The sequence below is a fragment of the Alligator sinensis genome, unplaced genomic scaffold (assembly GCF_000455745.1).
Source record: "Alligator sinensis unplaced genomic scaffold, ASM45574v1 scaffold559_2, whole genome shotgun sequence".
Lineage (NCBI taxonomy): Eukaryota > Metazoa > Chordata > Crocodylia > Alligatoridae > Alligator > Alligator sinensis.
The window spans coordinates 628476-650385 of NW_005842046.1; the positions used below are offsets into that span (position 1 = coordinate 628476).

General features: G+C 51.8%; 1 protein-coding gene and 1 long non-coding RNA gene across 4 annotated transcripts; both read left to right on the forward strand.

The window, feature by feature from the left end:
* Window positions 1-23: 23 nt before the first annotated feature.
* ADRA2A (adrenoceptor alpha 2A) lies at window positions 24-3090 on the forward strand. 3 transcript variants are annotated; one of them, XM_025203126.1, is made up of 2 exons: window positions 24-1865; window positions 2034-3090. In XM_025203126.1, the coding sequence occupies exon 1, from the start codon at window positions 113-115 to the stop codon at window positions 1241-1243; it is 1131 nt and encodes a 376-aa protein (XP_025058911.1). In that variant the 5' UTR covers window positions 24-112; the 3' UTR covers window positions 1244-1865; window positions 2034-3090. The 3 variants fall into 3 exon arrangements, with proteins under 3 accessions (XP_025058911.1, XP_025058912.1, XP_025058913.1); XM_025203127.1 differs by having other exon boundaries at window positions 2547-3090; XM_025203128.1 differs by having other exon boundaries at window positions 2716-3090.
* Window positions 3091-12927: 9837 nt separating this feature from the next.
* On the forward strand, window positions 12928-18920 carry LOC112550178. The gene is made up of 5 exons (XR_003093860.1): window positions 12928-13051; window positions 13503-13610; window positions 14012-14177; window positions 16511-16725; window positions 17872-18920. It is a non-coding gene; the product is annotated as an uncharacterized LOC112550178 (long non-coding RNA).
* The last annotated feature ends 2990 nt before the right edge of the window (window positions 18921-21910 follow it).

The following is a 21910-nucleotide window of genomic DNA, read 5'->3' on the forward strand; positions in this document are numbered from 1 at the left end:
GCCCCGCCCGGGCGCCAACGGGAGCCTCAACGGCAGCGCGGCGGAGCCGCGAGCGGGCACCCCCTACCCCCTGCACGTCACGCTGGCGCTGGTGGGCCTGGCGGGGCTGCTCATGCTCGTCACGGTCTTCGGCAACGTGCTGGTCATCATCGCCGTCTTCACCAGCCGCGCCCTGAAGGCGCCGCAGAACCTCTTCCTGGTGTCGCTGGCCTCGGCTGACATCCTGGTGGCCACCCTGGTCATCCCCTTCTCGCTGGCCAACGAGGTGATGGGCTACTGGTACTTCGGCAAGGTGTGGTGCGAGATCTACCTGGCGCTGGACGTGCTGTTCTGCACCTCGTCCATCGTGCACCTGTGCGCCATCAGCCTGGACCGCTACTGGTCCATCACGCAAGCCATCGAGTACAACCTCAAGCGCACGCCGCGCCGCATCAAGTGCATCATCGTCATCGTCTGGGTCATCTCAGCCGTCATCTCCTTCCCGCCGCTCATCTCCATCGAGAAGAAGAGCGGGCAGCAGGCCGACCAGCGGGCGGCGGGCTGCAAGATCAACGATGAGAAGTGGTACATCATCTCCTCCTGCATCGGCTCCTTCTTCGCCCCCTGCCTCATCATGATCCTGGTGTACATGCGCATCTACCAGATCGCCAAGAGCAGGACCCGCGTGCCGCCCGGGCGGCGGGGGGAGCCCTCAGAGAAGAGGCAGAACGGGCTGGCCGACAAGGAGGCGGCGCCCACCACCACCAAGCTCAACGGGGAGAAGGCGGCGGGTGGAGAGGACCAGGAGAGGGAGGTCAACGGCTTAGACATGGAGGAGACGTCCTCTTCCGAGCACCAGGAGACCCACCCGAGCAAGAAGCAGGAGAAGCCGCCGAGGGGCAAGGCCAAGACCAAGCTGAGCCAGATTAAGCCGGGGGACAACTTGCCCCAGCAGGCGGAGGAGGAGAGGAATGCCAAAGGGTCCCGCTGGCGGGGGAGGCAGAACCGGGAGAAACGCTTCACGTTCGTGCTGGCCGTGGTGATCGGGGTCTTTGTCGTCTGCTGGTTCCCCTTCTTCTTCACCTACACGCTCACGGCCGTGTGCAAGAGTTGCTCCGTGCCCGAAACCCTCTTCAAGTTCTTCTTTTGGTTCGGCTACTGCAACAGCTCCCTGAACCCCGTCATCTACACCATCTTCAACCACGACTTCAGGAGGGCCTTCAAAAAGATCCTCTGCAGGATAGACCGGAAAAGGATCGTGTGATGAGAGGATGGTGCAGGACTTGGCCACGTGAGAGAGAGAAACACAGGTCCCTTGAGCTGGTTTTGCAGGTGGGGTCGTTCCCTCCTTTTCAAAACTGAGATGAGACGAGCTCTTAAAACACCGGGCAGCAAAAACCACAGGAGCGACGGCAGGCAAGTGAGGCACAGCCTCGGCATTTGGGGTTTGCAAGCGGATGGCTTTTTACTTGCCGATCGATCAGTGGATACGTTCGTGACTCACACGCTTGCCCCTTGAAAAACTAAAATGAAACACTGACATCCACGCCCGAGAGAGGATTGCACAGCCCCGGAGGCACAGAGGTTTTTTTTTTTCTTTTTCTTTTTGGATGTGTAGTTTAAAGTTTCAAATCCTTGTATAAAAACACAGTATTGCATCCTGTATGTCTTAATTTTTGTAAGGCAATCGGCTTTGAAATGAATGCTTTCGATATTCTCAACACCTTGAAGCATTAAACAGAAAAACCACCAAGATTATTGGAGCCATCTCATCAACTCAGCAGTCTGATAGTATTATCAAGATTTTCAAACATGCTCTTGGATTTGGGGTATAAAGCTTGTAAAGGCAGACCTGACAATATTGGGCATTGTTGGGGTTTTTTGATGTAGGTACCTTATTTGTTTCCTTTTTTGCCTTACCTATTGTTTAATTGTTAGGAAAGAAACTTTCTTTACCTGTTAACTAAAGGGTGGGAGGGGGGGATTAACTGGTTTCTCAGCTCAGTCGGAAATAATCCAAAAGACTGAGAACAATGATCTCGTTTTGCTTCCAGCGGGATGCTTGAGAGCAGTCTGGTTCTCCAAGGGTTAATAGAAACACATCTCCCACTACATTGCAGCACTGAAATGTATTGTTTTTTCCCACCCGGATTGTAAATAGATCCCATTTTAAGGTAAAGATCAGGGTTACATGTATCATGTTATCTGATTTGTATTGATTTGCTTTTTCTTTTCTCTTTGACATTTTAATTCTCGCTGTATTTCCTGCACAAGAAACAGGGTTTCGCGCACAAAGGCAATGCTGCCTTGCTGCACGCCCTGATAAGATTTAAGGTTTTTAATTTTCTGGTTTCATCCTCAGTGGGAGTGGTTGAACTCCCCCTCTCGGAGCCGAGGATTATCCAGAACAAAACTTTAAAGGGGGGGGGAAACTTTCAGAGAATCTGCCCCTATATTTTGTAGTGTAAAGATGCATTTTGATTTTTTTTTTTAATTGTGTAAATGGCATTATAGTGGACTGGGAAAAGAGGAGTTCATGTTGCTTTTACACTGTCTCCCTTTTACAGATGTATCTTCTTACAGGGGAAAAAAAAAAAAAAGGAAATCCAACATCCTGAAGACAATTTTCTGAAGGATAGTAAAAGGAGAAGGAAAAAAAAAATTCCTCCTTCTCTGCCATTCCCAATAAACTACTGGGAAAAAACAAACTTTTACAGCTTTATTTCATAATGACAGGTCAAAGAAATCAATTGGAAAAGGGAAAGTTTGTTGAAATCTCCTTAGTGCCAGCTGAATCGGATGAGACGGGAGATGCCAAATGCACAGACGCAGACCTGAAGGAGGGAAAAAACCCAACTTTCTACATTGACGTGCGTGGTGTTCATTTTGCTCTCTGGGTTTTGACTTTGTAATGAGCTCCCAGGGGCCCATGCCACCCGGGGGGTCGGAGAGCAATGTTTACATTCGTTTAGGTTTTCAAAATCGAATCCCTCGAGAGGCGAGGGAGGGAAAAACCTCCTCCCTTTCCTCTACCTTTTAAAGAAAAAAAAAAGTCAGCGGACGTTGCTATAATGGATTATTATTTTTATTAAATAAAGAAAAGTTTACAGATCAAATGTAAAATCAATCTGTATGGTCTGTTCATCTGTACGGTCGGTTGTCCCTGACCTCTCCGGGAGCTTGGGGTCCCGCCAGCTTTTTAAAGCAGCTATGAGAAGAGGAGCTGTGTTTTTTTTCAAAGCCACGATGGCACCGACAGCTCCACAACGGTGCGGCGCGTTGTGCCGTGGCGTGATGACGAACGGGTCCTTGACGTTTCGCTTTCTTCTTCGGCGCCACGGCGAGAGCGTTCGTGTGCTCCTTAAAGAACGGGGCTTGGGGTTACGCAGTGTGATGCGCCCTTTGCAAATTGAGCTCGGCAATATATTTCCCCCTGGCCGGAATATCTGTCTGGTTCGGTATTTGCAAAGAGCTGACGGGGCTCTGAATAATTAGGCCCTAAATGTAATCAGAAATGATTAGCGCAGGAAGGGCTCAGCGATGGGTGCTGTGGAACCGCATCTCTCCAGCCACCTGACTTCAAGACAGCGTTTTGCTGGCTGGCTGCAAGGCTCAGGCACTGGGGCGGTGGAAGCGTATTTGCATGTGAAAGCAAAGCTGGGAAAACATGCCCTTTAGCTACTTTCTAGAAGAGGAAGGAAGTCTTTCCCCTATGGGAGATGGTGCTGCTATGTTGCTATCTGCGTTACGGGATCTCGGGGATCCTCCTGGGCCCTGGGCAAATGTGCCCTAGAAGAGTGGGACTCTCCAGGCCTTCTTCGTGTGCTAAGATTTGCTCAGAGAGGGGTCCGGGAGGTGTTGTGCATGCTGATGGTTAAGCACATGCAGAAGCGTTTGTAGGGTTAGGGGCTCAAAAGGGTAGTGTCCCCTTTCAGCTCTCCTGGGTCTTGGGTACGCAGCTTGAGGCACCTTGAAAGGAGCATGCCTGATTGCCGAACATGCAGCTGAATGCCAGCCTGGTGGGTGTCTGTTTGGGCACCCCTCGAATCAGCAGTTGCACACGTTTGCTTTTTGACTTATAAAAGAGAAGGCAGGGCCGGATAGCACCTTAGAGACTAACCAGTTCAGAGAGGCATGAATTTTCAGCAGCCAGTCACCTATAAAAGCCCATGCCTCTCTGAACTAATTCATCTCGAACAAAGGTGCCCCCTGCCCTGCCTTCTGATTTGAGTAACGCAGCTGAACTGCCTCGCTGCTTTATAAAAGTAAGTGGACAGGGTCCGGCGGATGGACCCGGAGGGGCTGTGGTGGAGCCCAACCGTCCCGTGAACGCTGCGTTTTCCTTGGCAAACCCCCAGATGGGAATGGGCCCGGAGGGTGGAAGCTCTGGAGGCCGGCGTTTGAATGCTTGATGGTTCAATGCCATCACAAAATGACCCTCTTGTCTGGAGAGGTGGAGGAGGGAGCAAGTGTAAGGCAAGGGGAGAGGGGTGGCAGGTGGGCTGGGAGACAGGACTGGCCTTGTCCCAGGGCTGGCCTCTGTTGGGTATAGTTTGGGGGCATCAGCACAAAGTTGTGCGGATGGGTCTGTGCGAGGTTGCCCTGGGGGTCCACATGTGCCATTTACCGGGTCCGTGTCCTGCTCAAAGCTCTCTGCCCCCACAGCACGGGCCTGCCCGTTGTCCCGCCGCCTCCCCGTCGCTACCGTGCAGGTGAGAGCCATCTCTGGGGGTGCTGAAGGTTAATCCATTAATATTCTTTCATGAGCTGCTTGCAGACCAAGAATCTTACACCTGCCTCCTCTCCTCCACCCCCAGGGAGAAAACACAGGCATAAACCGAATGCCTGGCTGGGGTCGTCTGACCTCAGACCTTTTGCTGCCTGGGGGAGGGGGTCGGACACGATGATCCTTCGGGGTCCCATCTGACTCTACATAATCTATGAATGGCTCCATCGCTGGAGGCTAGGCCTGTGGTTATTCCCATTTGTTCACTGCAGATCAGTCCAGGGAGCTGATTTCTACAACATATTAAAACCGTCTGTTTTATTTTGGGACAGGTCCTCGCCGCTGGCAGCTTGGACACAGCTGGCTGTTTGTTACTCTTGCAGTATCCGGCTGTGTTTGCCTGCTTGGTGCTGAGGGTCCTGAGCTGCTGTCTGCGCTCCCTCTACTGGCAGGGGAGCCGTGTGCTTGGGGCGGGGTGGGAGTGCCTGGTTTCTAGCCCAGGCTGACGTCTCTCTTTGCCCCTTAGGGCTCTGGAGGTGTCACCACATGCAGGGTCCTGCTCCCCCTGCACCGGGTGCAGATTCCTGTGCGTGTCTGGGGGTGTCAAATCAGGCTCTTGTTCCTGCCGTGTGCCAGTGACATGGGGAGAAGGAGCTGACAGCTCTCACAGTCTCTCTGCAAGCCCTGGTTCGTCCCCAACCAGGGATGGATTTGGCTGCCCTGTTGCTGGGCTCTCTCCTGCTGCATCAGGTCTCTGCTGTACTTCGCAGCACGCACGATGCTTGCGCTTCCCTTGTCTGCCCACCTTCCCTCGCACAGGAGAAAACCCATTTGTTGCCTTTAGCGTTCCCAGCCTTTTTTCCCAGGCAGATTGCACAGGTTAATGGACTTTGGCTAATCTTCATCACCTTGCATTTGCGGGCTGAAAGGTTAATGGTGCCTCTTCCCCTTGTAGGCCAGACGCCGAGTGGGGTGGTTAGGCGTAATGAAGTGGTAATCTCCTGGAGAGGCACCAGTTCCCACGAGCTGCGGGGATGCCACATCGTGCACCAAGATAGGTGTGCAGGGATCTGAGAATCGTAAGGTTGAATAATTGCCCTGAATACAAGGGGAAAAATGATGTCAGCTCTCCACAGCCCTCAGACCAGGGGGCAAATTGATCACAAGGGACCCCCTCCTTCTTTCTCTTTGTAGCCTCAGATCATCAAACACGAGTGATCCACTGATCACTCTCAATCACGCTGGGTGTCCTAGGTTTCAGCCCTGCCTGCAGGCCCACACAGGAGGATACGGGGGTGGGTGTACCCTGCTTCTTGCACCGGCTTCTCAAACAACAGGGAACAGCTAAGCGGGGGCAGCCGCATCTGTGGAGCTGCACTGCCGTCTCCAAGAGAAGACAGGTTGGAGTCCTCCAAACACACCTGTCTGGGTGGCTGGGTAGTGTCCGGTGTCCCACATCCAGAGCTGACATAGGACGGAGATCCCTCCAAGGTGACAAACCGGAGGCAGAGGATGACCGTGAGTATGACTCCCCTTGGGGGAAGCTTGCACAGAGCTTGCACAGGTTTGCAGCAGCTCTCACCTAGGTTTGAAGCCAGGACGTGGCAACGCAGGTGTGGGTCTTGTGGCTTCACTGGTTGCTAGCCACCCAGTTTGGGAAAGGAAGTCTGGGGGCAAGTTTCCGCAGCAGGAACGGAGCAGTTGCTGCACAGCCAGGGACTGGTGTTTCCGTACGTAATTCTGGTTGCGGGGTGGGGAGGGAAAGTTTCATATAGTTTCATCGTTGTTAGGGTCGGAAGGGACCTCAGCAGATCATCCAGTCCGACCCCCTGCCATGGGCAGGACTGATTGCCGGGGTCAAATGACCCCGGCCAGGTGATTGTCTAGCCGCCTTTTGAAGACCCCCAGGGTAGGAGCAAGCACCACTTCCCGGGGGCAAGGCCTGGTCCTGAAGTCCTCGTACTGCGCCCAGTCTCGCTCTTCCCTGTGGGTTTTGGAGGGGTGCATGCTGCTGGCTCAGGCACACAATTTTTAAAGTGCTCTGGGCTCTTTTGGGATTCAACAAACTGCATAAATGAGAAACAGCCCAGCCAGGCTCCTGGACAGACCAAGCCTTGGTCCAGCTGACTCCACCGCTGGTACCTGAGGGTCCTGGCAGTGGGAGCTCCATCCACAGCACCAGGCAGCCAACCCTGGCACCGAGCACCCTCAAGCCCTGAAACCAGCCCCCCCCGGATGCTGCCCCTGTTCCTAGTGCAGCAGCAAACTGGGCCCAGTGCCCTAGAGAGGTCCCTCCGGGTCCGGTGGCTGGTCATGGGGAGGAAGAAGGAGAGAGGTTCTCACCAGAATAGAGGGTTTGGCTTTCCCCGTTCATTAGGCACTGGGAAAGTTCAAAGTCTGCGGAGATTATTTCTTTATTGCAGCCGGCGCCCTGGCGGATCCCTGCACTTGGAGCTGGGTCCCGGTTTCTATTATAAACCTCATGTCACAGCTGATCTGCAGTGACTTTTTTGTGACTCCCATGTTAAGTATGTGTAGCATATGTATGTGGCTCTTTCCAAGCTGTCAGCACAGTGAAAACATAGGCATTATTTGGCTGGAAGACCCTCCTCCCTCCTCCTCCTTTGACAGTGAGGAAATCTGGGCTCTGTTCTGACCTCTGGCGAGCCACAGTTTGAACCCGTTGGCACAACTCCCCTGGATGTCAAAGGGACCAGATGTCCAAGGCTGTAGCTTTGCAGTGGAAGGGATCGACATATCTGCTCCATGCCCAGAGGAGCAACCAGGTCAGGGCAGTGTTCGGGGCTTGGTGGTGGGCACGCAGTGCTGTGCAGATGGGCTTATGCTCCTTCCAGTTCAGCAAGCACAGGGCGGGCAAGGCCGGCGGTAGGACGGTGCTGCCTCGTGCCATATACACACACCCTATCTGTGCCTTGGGTACCTCACAGTGATATGTGACCCAACAAGTGTTGACGCCTAGCACATTTTGCCCCTTGGCTCTGGCACATCTTATCTCAATCTCTAATTTTGCTGCGTAAAAAACCCCACATGATCCACTCCAGGGCATGACCGGTACATTGGAAAGGTGCAAAGGTTCATGGTGGCAAATGAGTTAGCGTATAAAAGGAGAACCTCTGACCCAATAGCTGAGTCTCAAAGCTCACACCAGACCTGAATCGAGCCTGTGAGGTCCCAAGAAAGGGTCGATGAGTGTCTTCTCTTCCATTATGTTTAATGGACAAGCATCACTGCGCTCCCAGGACTCAGTCCCGGCCGTGACCCTGATCTCTGTGGCTGACCCTCCTGGGCTGTTTTAGCTCAGCTAGAAGCCTTGGGGAGAGCGTCTATCGGCAAACATCACAGCGCCATTTGGAGAGACCCTTTCTACTTTGGATAGTTCAGGTTGGCCTCAGCCAGGCATCCAGGCATCTGAGCGGTGACCTGGGCCTTCTTGAGATTCGCTGGTGCCCTGATCTGATTAGCAACGTGCCCCTAGGGAAACATGTGAACCTAGGTCGAAACATTTCCCAAACCCAGGAGCATTTGGCTCTGGGGGTTTTGGTTTTTTTGGCCAGGCCCTCGAGTTACTGCTCAAGCGTCCTCTGGGGATCAACGGGAGTTTTACCTGTGCAAGGGGGGTGCGGGAAGTAGCTTCTGTTCTTCATGGATCTGGACCGGTTCCCTGTTCTCGGCAATCACTAATCAAACAACGTGGGGCCAAAGCATGAGGCTGTTGCTTAGGAGAATGCCTGTTGGCTCCCTATTGCCAGTTTAAGTCTCCTTTTGTGGAGAAAACCCCCAGGTACTAAAGGGCTGTAACACGGTGCTCAAAGGCAGAACAAGAACCGGTGGTTAGACACACGCCAATGAACAACGCACTTCTTCCGCAGGAGTGGGGAGCGACTGTGAGACCAAGCTTCCCCGTTCAGTGCAGGATTCAGCCTCTCTTGATGTCTCCAAGATGCCTTTCTGGAAAATGTCTTCAAACACAAGTTATTGGACTCAATAGGAGTCATTGGGGTGGGGGGTTGAATCCCATGACCCAGGCCATAAGGCCAGAGTAGGTGATCTAACAGCCCCAGACGGCCTTACTAGTGACCGGGCAGGGGGAGACACCATGATCAACCAAGTGGTTTTGCTTACCTGGCAAGGGAGATCCCCTTTTTCTCGGCTTTGAATGACTTAGCGTAGTTAGAGGGTGAAGGCCTGTCCCTCGCACTGCGGGCAAGCTGGCTCCCGCGGGAGTCTACAACTGCCTCCAATGCAAGGATCTCGGCTACACAACTTATGGTGATGGGGGATTGCTCCTGGGCTTTCCCTCTAGCTTGCTACAAGCTAGAGCCAAACAAGACTAGGAGGCATCTGAACTCCAAGGCCTCTGGGCTAAGGGCTTGCAGGCAGGATACCTGCCATGGCTTTGGGAGTATCTGAAGCCCCAGGCTGAAGAGTCTGGGCGGTAGGATACTCGCTACATAGACTTGAACGATTGAGCTCTGCTCAGTCAATAGACTTTGGAAATGATTTGGCTGATTTGGCCTGACACAAAATTAAAAACAAAAAAATTTACCCAGCACCTCTGAATCTGCAGAAAAGGCCCTGGGGGTTACAATGGACAAGCAGCTGAATATGAGTCAGCAGTGCACCCTTGTTGCCAAGAAGGCTAACAGCATCCTGCGCTGCATTAACAGGAGCGTTGCCAGAAAATCAAGGGAAATAATTATTCCCTTCTCCTCAACACTGGGGAGGCCACATCTGGAGTCTTGTGGCCAGTTTTGGGCTCCCCGCTACAGAAAGGATGTGGACTAGTTGGAAAGAGTCCAGTGGAGGGCAATGAAAATGGGTCAGGGGCTGGGACACTTGACTTGTAAGGAGAGGCTGAGGGCACGGGGCTTATTTAGTTTGCAGAAGGGAAGACTGAGTGGGGATTGACTAGCAGCCTTCCCCTCCCTGCCGGGGGGTTGCAAAGAGGATGGAGCTGGGCTGTTCTCAGTGGGGGCAGATACAGGACAAGGAGCAATGGGCTCAAGTTGCAGCAAGGGAAGTTTAGGTTGGATATTAGGAAAAACTTTCTCACTAGGAAGGTGGTGAAGCACTGGAGCAAGTTACCCCAAGAGGTGGTGGAGTCTCCATCCTTGGAGGTTTTCAAGACCCGACTAGACAAAGCCTTGGCTGGGATGATGTAGTTGGGGCTGGTCCTGCTTGGAGCGGGGGGTTGAACTAGATGTGACCTCCTGAGGTCCCTTCCAACCCTCATTTTCTATGTTTCTATGAATTTGGCCCATATGGTTTAAACACAGAAGGCAGCAGCTCTGCTCTCCTCCTCTAGACGAGCGCTGTTAAGCTCACTTTCAGAGCGCACACAAACATTTGCTTAAAATCAGCTTGTCACTTCTCCCATGCAGGGGCCTTCCCTTGTTATCTCAAACCGCTTTGCTTTGTCAGATGCTTTTTTTTTTTTTTTTGAGGCTTTTCATAAAAAAAACATTTCCCACTGATGGCTGAGCATCTGCGACAGAGTAACGCCTGCCCTAGGCTGTATTTGTTTGCAAGCCGCATGTTGTTGCAGTGCCTGTGTGTGACACTCCAAAACCTCAATGCACGCGTTGGAGGGGGGGGTGGAAATCTGGTGCAAAAAAATGTATATGACAGGTTGGGGACAGTCCCTGAATTACTGGCTAAATTAATAGGCTGTTAGGGACTGGAATAACAAGTGCTGAGTTTTTCTGTCTCTGCAAGTGCTTTGTGTTAGGACAATTGATTGGAAAGCCAGAAGAGTTCGTTCCCAGCAGAAGTGGAGATGGCGAGATTGCAGGTGGGACAAATCTGCATGACTCCTGAGGCTCTACCAGGACTATGCTGATCTACGCCCATTGAGCCTTTGGCCCGCTGGTTGCAATTACACCTGCATTTATGATCTCAGGGTAAATGATACATACTTCTGCCGCTCTGTAGGGCAGAGTGCTTTGCACGCAGACGTCGGAGCTGAACACGGTGCCTGAGGAGGATTTTGCATTAGCTTCACACGTCTGTAGCTTTGCAACCCAGCTACATCGCAGACCCATTGCTCATTCCCCAGGCCCATGGTCTGGTGAAGAATTGCTGGTGATAGCACTTCAACATGTATCATGCTCAGTAGATCAGACAGCGCTTTAGAAAAGGAGGTCGCCATCATTATTGCTTGATTACAAATGGGGAAACTGAGTCACAGAGCAGGGACGTGGCAAGGAGTCCCGGGACAAAGCAGGGTCTAGCACACAGATTCTCCCGAATCCAAGGCCACGAGAGCGATGTTGCTCTCAGGATGTCACCGCACGTCTCGTGCTGTGGGGTGTTACTCTGCAAGTCTCAGCAGGGCTGGACACAGGCATGGGCGAACCGGGTGGCCGCCTCGAGCCCGGGCAGAAGGGGAGCCCCAAAATGGCAAGGTGGGGTGGGGGCGGCAATACTAAAAGTTCACCCAGGACTGCCAGGAGTCTAGGTACAGTGCTGAATCCCAGCCGCTGGAAAGCTGGGATTCGATGAGAAGCCGTTTCATGTCTGCAAGTACAGGCTCTTCCTTGCCCTCGTGGTGCCTGGGCAAAGTTGGGAAGTGTGACCTGAGCACAATCCTGCGAGATCTGACATAAAAACTAGCCTGCAGCTCCTTGTATTCCCCTTGGAAGTGTTAAGCCAGCGCCCAGGTTTTGGAGGGGGCTGACTCCTGCTTGCTTTGAGCAGCTGGGGCTGTGTTTGAAGGCATCTATAGCTTAAGGCAGTGCAGGGTTTTTAGGGCCATGAAGGCTTCTGGCTTTGGTGCTTAGATGCCCTTGCACACAAGTAGCCTGTGAAATCGGATGGCAGCTCTGACTAATGCCAAGCAACAGGAGGCTTTAGCCATGGCCTCTTAGCAGCCTTCTTCTGCGTCCGCCGCGGTGGGGCTGCTGGCTTCCCAGTGCCATGGGCTGAATGGGCTGTGGGGGCTAGTCTTCTGGAGTCAGGCTGGAAAAAGAGGCAGGTGAGAAACCCAGGGAGGACAAGGCTACCATCCTCATTGCTCCTGGAGCAGCGGCTGCTTCTTCCAGCACCTGGGCATCCTGCATGCCTCAGCAAGCACTTTGCTTGCATAAGTACCAAGACCTTTGTTTGAAACACTGAAGGGGTGACTCTGCCTATATGCAGGGCACAGCTTTTCGGGGTAACAGGTGGCAGAGACAACGGTGCCCATGCTCACACCCACCGTAGTGCAGTTCCTCCATGGCTGGGGTGGCGGAGGAGCGGGGTGAGGCAGTGACTAATCTTTGCTCTGAAATATAAAAGAAACAGGTTTTTTGGGTTTTTTTCCTCTCCAGCAGTGAATGCTACAGACCACACACCAGGATATCCTTATAGACGTGGATCCAGGAGCCCTGCTTGGCGTGCACTTGAAACCGGTGAGTGTGGCTTCCTCGTTCAGCATTCAAATCCATCCCTGTGCGAGCTGGTGTGAACACCAAGTTTATTAACAGGGTTACTTCCCTTTTCTGAGCTCATGCAGGAGCTCGGGGGTGGGAGAAATGAATTATATTTTGCAATGCAATATTTCCTGCATAAAATCATTTGCAATTGAAATCATTTGCTTGGATATCAATCTCTAGGTCACTGTCCATGCTCCATAAATGGGGCCTGCCTATTTCTACGTACACCACCTCATACTTCTCATTGCAGCGTATGTTGAAAGACACCCATCTCGCCTCCTTCCCAGAGCCACATGTAGGCTGGCACTCCAAAGTGAATGCCATGACCAAATCCTTCATGGAAGAAAAAGCTTAAATGACTAGTAGTGTGTAATGACCTTCCCCCCCCACTATAACCTCCATTTCATTGGTGTTGCTTTCTGCTGAAATAACTTTTCAACAATAAAAGTTAGGGGCTGCCAAAGCTTTTTGGAAATAGGCACTTGCGGACTCCAGCAAGTGTGAAATGGGTCCCCCGGTGAGACGGGTGCTGGGGCAGTCGGCGGTGGGAACGTGTCACCGGTTGTAACGGTTCAGACAGTGAGCCAGAAATCAATGTTGTACAGGGCAGATAAGGGAGAAAAGCAGCATCGATTCCCCTCCCTTCCAGAGATGCCACGGTCGTCTGCACCGTTCAGCCCCCGCGGTTGAGAGGACCTGGGAGTGCGGCATGTAGTAAACTTCGAGGGAGGTGGAAAAAAAAAAATCACAAGTCTGCTGAGTCATAATCACAGCCCTGACAGAGGCAGCAAACGGCAGACTTCAAGGGACAACACCAGGGTTGTAGAGGAAACATTTAATGTGGAGCAGACACACGAGGACTATTAGTGGAACGGAGAGATGACTCAAGCAATCTGGCTAATGTACAGGACACGTAAGTACAGTCAGAAGGGGGAAAAGCGAGCGTGTAAAGATGCCATCTCTGTCCTTAGCGGGTCAGTGCTGCGTGCATTTTGACTCGGGCCTAATTTGCCTTTGTGATGAAAACAAGTTGTAACTCCGTGGAGCCGACGGCTGCAAGTCCGGTGGACGCGACACTAACTGCGCCGGGTGCCGTGGTGCAGGGAGAGACTCTAGCACTGGGATGAGCCAGAAAGAGCCCAGCTGGACGTACACAAGCAGCTCAGCTCACACACGATAGTTGTAGCCGTTCACATTGCACGCTTATCCGGAGCACGTCTCCCTGCAATGCGACGCAGGCAATAGGCAGTCCCTGCATCCCCAGTCCCAGTCAGTCGGAGCAGGTTAATATTCCTCCCTTGCACCTAAAGCCACCTATTTTAATAGCTCCATTGTCTTGTATTTCTTTTCTCTTTTACTGTCAGTTGAGCACAACGGTGACCTCATTGCAGACTCCCAGCCCAGGGTAATCTGGGATGTATCACAGGTCATCCCCTGCAGTCATTACTGCTGGAGAAGGGCTCTCTGCGCAGGTGAGTATTGCTTAATTAGAAAGGAAAACAAGTAATGAAACTCTGCAGTCAGACCCTTGACTCGTCAAATCCGGAAAAACCAGCCTCGCAGTCCTTAGCTGTTTGCTCGCAGCACAGTTGTGCCGGAGAGAAGCTGGTAGGTCTGCGAATTAATGATGTGCTCCGCACTCCTGGTTTGCAGTCGCTGCACTCCTCCCGTGCGGTTTGCTTGTCAATCTGTGCCACGAGTTTTCAGAGCCGATCAGATTATTCACTGCACATTAATCATTCGGTCAGCTGAACTTTCGCCCCCTCACAGAAATCAATCCCGAGCGGGCTTTTACTTTTATGGATTTGTTCATTAGTTGTCCTCAGTGGAAGAGTTAATAGTTAAACCTTTCACACTTGTTTTCTCACATCAGGGTGCCAAAGTCCATACTTGGATGCCAAGATACAAGGAGCCTGATTTCCCGAAGTGTTCAGCACTTAGAAGTTCGTCTGGGATTAATGGGAGCTGCGGGCGTTCGGCACCTCTGACCGTGTCTTTGTACCTGGATTTGCGCTCCTGACATGACACGCGCGCGCAGGGTAGACCATTTCAGTGCCTCTGTTGTTTGCAGGCTGTTCGTGTGTCTCAGTTGTGATGTGGTAGTGTTGTTCGACCGGACCTCTTAGTCCCCGTAGTATTGTTTCACCTACTTGAATGGATAAGTGAAATATTTTTAAACAAGCAAATAATATAGGACCAAACGTCCTGTTCTTTCCCCCTCCCGTGACTGCCCTTGACTGAGTGCAGAGGAGGCCATTAGGGCGAAGGACAAGGAAGAACGCAAATCTGTAGGTCTGAGTAAAGGATAAAAAAGACAGCCAAAAAGCCATAATGAACGGAGTCTGAATGAGTGTCTGTGAGCACTGCTTTTGTCCCATTCCCCCAGCTCTATCAGCAGGCTGCGAAGGTTTCTGGTGGAGAGTTTAATTTCCCTAAAGATGCAATAGGCATTTGCTCCTCCTTTCTAAAATTATTCAGATACCTTATAAATATTGCAGCATATTGCTTTATTTGTACGAGCCCGGCACTGATTTATAACCTTTAGTGACAAATAAATCCACTCAGCTCACAGGAGTAGATACAGTTTTAATTGTTAACAAAAGGGCATTTATTTAATGACATCACTTCCGTTCATTTTGCATGTGTGTTAAGGCACGGGGTGGGGTTGGGGTCGGGAAAGTGAGTTGGATTGATGGGCTCGGGGAATGAAATCATGTCATTATCCAATGGGACAGAGTAGGTGATTGCAACTCCAGGCATCGCCGCTGCACCGCCTTGCGGCCGCTGGCATCACGCCGACAGCGGGAGAGAGGGACACGTGCCGCAGTCCGCTCATTCTTCAGCTACTTTCATTTACCAAAAGGACCAACTTGTCCCGTACGCAGCCCTCGGTCAGGGTTCTCTCAGGTTATTCCCACGGATACTGTATTTGTGCTAGGTGCTGTACAAACATGCCTGTGATCCCTTGGCTTGAGGCCTGGGCTAACAAATGGTTGTTGACCTACATCCGGGTGAGGAGAACATGTGGTAAGTCAGGGCTGATGTTACGAACGTGCGCTCCAGCCCCTGGTCACATATGACTATGCAGCTAGTAGCTATATTGGCTTGGGGGGGTGGGTGTGGGTGGGATTGGGTCAGTTTAATAGTGGGAAATAGGTGGGTTAAACACCCAGTTTAATAGTAGGAAATAAGTGGGTTAAGGGGGTGCGGGGGTGGGATTGGGTCAGTATAATAGTGGGAAATGAGGAGGAAATGAAGCTTTGAGTAAAGGTTTGGGACTACAGTCACGGGGTAGGGGGGACTTAGGCAAATCCCAGGGATCAGGCAGGGCTTCTGGAGAGCGAAATGTTTGGCTTAAGTGTCTGAAGTGGCAGTTCGGTGTCTAAGTGCCATAGCCGTGGCAGTGTTTTGCTGCCATACCTGTGTCAGTCCCAGGTAGCTTGTACCCCCTAGCCAATGTAATTATGTTGGCAATCTGCACCGCCCACACCTAAAACACCCGCACACTTGAAAGCAGCCATGCCAGGGATGCCAAACTCACCCCTGTGGGCTGGATGAGCAGCCAGACCAGCCCCACAGACGAGCGGGTGTCCTGACCGGCGTCTGTCCACCACAAAACACTTGGACAAGAACTTCTCGAGTTATCCGTTCAATCCTCGGTTGCAGCTTTCTTGCCAATGCCGTGAAGACTCGGAGGTGTTGAAGTATCACTGCCACGATGGTTAGGAAATATATGAGGAGTAAGGGTTTTCTGATGGTTTCTTTTATTGGACCAACTGTAGAGTTGGGAAGGATGTTAGGCAAGCCCTGGCAAATATCCCCCTTGCTTGCTCTGTAGCCTGTTGTTTTTTAAGCTAGTTTAAGAGAAGCAAATTGGCAGTGGTTTCTAACTACGAGCCAGTGTATGGGCAGAAGCTACCAACAGCTCTCACCCCTGAGTTGGAGATTTAAAGGCTTGTTCTGGCTCCCATAAGCTCAGTCTTGTCCGATGAGCCGTGAGTGGGGATGGGTACAAAGCCGTGCCATGGTATTGTGCATACAACTTGCAGCCAAGGCCCTGGGGGTCACGCGTGTCCATTGGGAGCATGCTCTACTTCCACAGCTATACTGGGGCACATGGCTAATGCCCGTTGCCACCAGAGTACATTGATATTTAGCTTGGGCATCCGCAACCCAAGTCTTAGGCAAGCGGAGCATGGGGCAGCCCACCCTGCTTTCTCCTCTTTTTATGCTGAGGGGCTATAGGAGGAGAAGAAAGATGTTAGTCTCTCTAACCAGCAGGCTGCAGGAAGTTACAAGAATTGAGCACTTCAGCCTATTTAGGAGCTTGCTAGACATGCAAGCTGCTGATTCAAAGTTTTTTTCCCCTCAGACTCAAATCCCCGGGCTGGTGTCTGGTCCTGCCTGGGCTGCAGGGCAGGGGTAGCACCGAGACCCTGTTTGGAGGAAGGGAAGGGCTGTCGTGGCAGTGAAGCTACTCAGCTGGCTGGAGGGGCAGAGGGCATGCCTGGCTGGACGGGAAATTCAATAATGCACAGCGGAGGAAAAGAAGTTAACATCACATAGGCCTGGTCCAGGCCTGTCTGGGTGAGTTTTACAGGGCGGAGGGTCCTAGATTTATCTCCCTGACATCCCATTGCTGCTGGCTCCAGTTTTGCTTCACTGGCATTCACTATGATGGGAGTGTGAGCATAGACCACCCTTCCTCCCCCATTTTAAAAGCACAGGGGGAGGTCTTCTCCTGCTTAAGGAACTCTTGTTGTGACTTCCCAAGTGTTTGAGATCAGCTAGCCAACTCCCAGTGATGAGTGATGGGTTCCCCCTTGAAAGTCCCAGCCTGCTGAGACCACCACTACTGAGCGGAGGCAGTAGGGTTGCTGCTACCTGAAAGCAAAGCAAGTGCAAATCCCAGCCATGGAAGAAATTATTTGCAAGCTTGAGGCAGCGAATGGCTCAGTTCCATGCCTCCCTCTGCCTATTCCTTCCTCAGACTCCTCTAACTTCGGGTTTATAAAATATTTGATTTGATCTTTATATTGCTGGGCTTTTTGGTGTGTTACAGTGTTTGTTCAACACCCCAGCAGGAGCTCATGATAAATAAAATGTTGCCAAAGCACCGCAAAAATGATCCATGCATTTAGCTAACCCCCGCTGTGAAGCGTGAGGATAAATGCAAGGCTCTGATAAACAGGCCTGGCATGTCTGTCTGGTGGCTCTGAAATGATATAGCAGCATTAATGAATTCAAGGGCTGCCACTGGGTCAGATGGGGACAATGAGGCACAGGAGGGTAAGGGACTGGACAAAGGGCTTGTGGGAAGTCTATGGCAGAGCTGAGTAAGATGAAGGCCAGACCACCAGACCACCTGACACTAGCTACCTAACCATGCTCAGGTGCAATGCTTGCTTTACTTGAAGGAAGGTGTGTTCACCTCTTTCTCACTAGGAAGGTAGTAAAGCACTGGAACAGGCTATTTAGAGAGGCTGTGGCTCCGGAGGCAGTGCAGGAATAGCGAGGACGGATGTGCAAACAAGACACTTGGTTTGCAGATGCACCGTTAGCACGGTTCTTAGGACACCACGGCATGACACCTGGACCCAGCGGGCAACCAGAGCTGCTTGCTTTCTTAGTGGTCGTAGTGCTCATCTCATGGAGATCACGGTGGGTCATCGCTCTCACCTGCTTGCCAAATCCAGGTTCTCCATTTCACTCCATGTCCTACCTCCTTCCTAGCAAGTGCGGCTACAGAGGAGGAGAAAGGGGATGACGTATGAGTTGCAACCTGGGCTCGGACCCCAGGGATGATGGAACAGCACCAGGGCTGGCCTTGGCCCTTACTTCAGATGCAGCGGTCCATGGGTACCACGTGGCCAGCGGGGACGTGTATCTCTGCCTGCAGCTGGGATGAACTGGAACTGCTCAGCTGGGCTAACAGACTGCTGCTCCACAAGCTGTGGGAAGCTGGGGCTGGAGTGAGTGTGGTCAGCTGGGGCCCATGGCTTGGGATTCCCAAAAGGTGCCGATGGGCCCTTGCTCATGGACACAGAGCTCCTCACACCCTGCCCTGGGGCTGGCTAGAAGCTGACCCTTCTCCAGTAAGACGGTAAAATCTGCAATCCCATAGGGCTCCACTTAATTAAATGCCTTGCAAGCTTAATACCGGCCCAGCAAAAGGGACCCCTTAGGGCCATATACCTTTGAGGGTATACAGGGAATCTGGCTTTCCCCACCAGACCAGGCTCTTCAGGCAGAAACCTAAGTCAGGCAATGGAAACAATGTCTGGAAAGGATTTCCAGGACCTGAAAGTTAATGCAGCGCAAAGCTGCCCTTGAGTGCTTGGAAGGTTTCCCCCTTTGCCCCTGACGCATGGCTCCATGCCACAGCTGCTCCTTTCCATTGGCTTGACTGCGCATTGTTCTCCATCAAGATTTTTTATCATCGTATATGGTCACATTGTGGGATTAAAATGAAGCCTTTATGGCTCTTGGAGGCTCTGGGTGAGCTGCCCCTCTGGGATGCATTAATATCAGAGGAGCCCAGCTTGTATCTTATGAGCAAGCTCTCACCCTCCTAGCATACTAACCTGGGGTCTCCTTCATTGACTATGTCAGAGCAAGCGTCATTTTGTGGTTGGGCAGGTTGTACGGTTGTGCCCCGACTTCAAGTTACAACTTGGCCGGCAGAAGCCCAAGCTGCTTCTGTGCACAGCACTTCCAGGGTTAGCATTTCTTTTGCAAACTGCTTGAGGATTATGAGTAAAGTAGGACAAGAGGCTTATTAAAAGACTACATCTGGAATAAAGCAGAAGGCTATTTTTGTGTGTGCGCCAACCAAGCTTCTACCAAAAATATTGCCTCGTATGTCTGTTTGAAAATGAGAACCCACTGCAATTGCATCCCGTCTCAGCTCACTTGACATTGTTCTGGGAAGCATGAGATGAATATCTCACCATAGGCGTGCATTCACAGACATGAGCGCAAGCATCTTGTGTTTACTTGTGCAAGTGGACGGGGAGTTGTTGTTCACCAAGTCCCAGAATGGGGAGGAGCCCACTGGAATTAGTAGGAGGTAGGTTTAAAGCTAACAAGAAGATATACTTTTTAAAGCAACATGTAGTTAATTTGTGGTTTTCATTGCCCCAGGAGGTATTAGAGGCAGATAGCGTAGCCAGATTCAAAAGGGGACTGGACAAATTAATGAATGAGAGATCCATGACTCGCTGTTGAACAGAACGGTTGGAGATGTTTCCGTTGGCTTCTCTATACCAGTAATGGTGGATGATCGGGAGGATAGCCAATAGGGGATAGATCGCTCTAGACCAGGGGCAGGCAATTATTTTGGGCGGAGGGCCGCTTACTGAGTTTTGGCAAGCCATCAAGGGCCACATGACAGGGGCAGATAAATATTAATTTTCTAAATTTTTTAGGGGCCCCAGATAGAATGGCCTGGAGGGCCGCATCTGGCCCACGGGCTGAATTTTGTCCACCCCTGCTCTAGACCTATCCTGTTCAATGCTCTCCCTCTAGCATCCACTTCTGCCACTGTCAGAGACAGGATACTGGCCTGGATGGACCACTGGTGTGACCCAGTATGGCACTTCTTATGTTCACACACACACACACACACACACACACACACACACACTGCAGAAAAGAGAGGTGCATGGACTTTGGGAAATATGTGCCTTACACATTTGGCTTGGGCTAGAGGTCATATTGTAAATGCCAGCTCAATTCAGCCATACTTGTGTCCCGTTCTCTTCATCATTCTCATTGTTCTCTGACAATGGGTAGGTGTTTGGGAAATGGCTGTAGTTCATTTGGACACCCTCAGGTTCCCGTAAGCAAAGAGGTGCCTGCATACTGAAAAGCATAGTTGCTTTTTGCTACACTCCTGTTCTTGCTTTCAGAGAACTAGGAACAAATGCAGTATCCGAGGCAGAACAAGGCAACCTGTGCCCCTGGGCAGGGGACCAGCATGAATCTAGTTTGCTATTTCAGCTACACTTGAATCCTTCTATTGATCCACACCCAACATGTGTCCTTTCCTTGTGGTAGCACCGCCCGGGGTCGAGTGTTATGGGAAGATCCATGAGCAAGTCCACAGAATGACGACATGGGTTTGCTTCTTCTTTCTGAGAGTCTCATTTTCTGTTTCTGCCATCCCATAGGTCTGGTTGCTGCTAGAAAAAAATACTTCACCGTTGCTTGCGGGTTGAAAGTTCAGATGGTGAACATGGCCTCCTGCCCCAAACACCGTGCAGGTAGTCAACAACCTGTCAAGAGTGGCTTGCGCCTCTTTAAACCCACCGTGGAAGTCAGGAGGGGCTTTTCCATGTTGGTTTTTTTTGTCTCCAATCTATTATTCATCTCCAGCTTCCCCTATCCAGGAGGCAAAATAGCAGCTGCTCACAGCAGCATGAGCTTAAATTCCCACATGCTGTTTTATAGGGGTCTGAGGTGTGCAAATAGGTTTCTTTTCATTGTGCTGAATAGACAGCTCTGCCTCAGGCAGCAGAGTGCAAATACACAAACTCAACAGCCCGTGTGATGTGTTTGCATCTTCCTGCTCCTATAGGCTTCCTTACATCTTCTCAGGGGGCTTCAAGAAAGGTGTTGGTGGTCACCCGCCTCCACTGTGGAGAATCCTGAAGGCTGGTGGGGTGGAGAGGATAGACAACCAGCCTGGGGAGCATTTGCAGTGAGTAGCTGAGGGGCTCCTCAGTAATTTGTTCTGCAGGTTTCCACTGCAAAAAGAGTTGAATGGTCCCCAGGCAAAAGTCTGCTGCTCTTTACCTTAACATTGAAATATGAAGGCATTTTTCCCAAGCTCCTTGGGATGTGGGTCACAGGGGTTCTCCTAAACTCAAAGAAAATGTGAAACCCCTTGTGGCAGGGCTCCTTTGGTGCCTGTCACTTTAAGAGGTTTGAGCAGGCTGTGGAGCAGCCAGCAGGTGCAATGCGGCCTAATGAGGCGGTCACATGACCGTGGGAGGGCTCCTGGATTGGAGGATGGGGCTGAGCAGCCTCAATATAAACCCGGACACTCAGCGCTGGGGCAGTTGCTGCAGGGAGCCAGAGGGCAAGCATCTCCAGCTGGAGATCTGCTGCTCCCAGAAAACTGGAGGGCAGGGTAGGAGCTATGGGGATGGAGGAGGTTCCTGGTCCTGGGGAGTGACCTAAAAATACACCCTGCTGAGGTTGGATGGTGTGGTGGAGCAACTATCCAGTGGTGGGGCTCCCCAGGAAATGCCACACCTGTGCCTCCCTAGTGAAAGGTGAGTATGGGGTGCCATATAGCCTCAGCCCCCATGACCTGGTGGGTCACCCCATAGAGGGCACAGGCGAAGGGTGCAGGCACGTCATCAGGCTTGAGACCCAAGGGGCATAAGGCTGAGAGCCTCAGTGAGGGGGCAAAGTAGTGGGCCCAGTGAGAAGGACGCATAGAGTAGCGTCTGCATGGGCGGGCCTGAACGACTGCACGTGGGCCACGTAGAGTTGGGGTCGCATGGGTGGGCCTGAAGGATTGCACTTAGGCCAGCCTTAGAGATTGAGTGAGCTGGGTTTGGAGGGGCCTGAGAAGGTGGATCTGTGTGAGAGAGAGGGTGAGGGGTCAATTAACCTGACCAGAGAAACCCTCAACTAGTCAATGGTGGGGCCAGGAGCAGAACGGTCAAAGGGCAGGAGCGCCCACCGCAAGGGACGCCCAGAGCCAGGGGCCTGAAGGCGATGCCAGGGCATGTGTGGCCAAAGGTCCTGGAGGGGGCCATTG

Coding starts and splice junctions, on each gene's coding strand:
- ADRA2A (XM_025203126.1), top strand. CDS start 113: ATGCTCGTCACGGTCTTCGGCAACGTGCTGGTCATCATCGCCGTCTTC.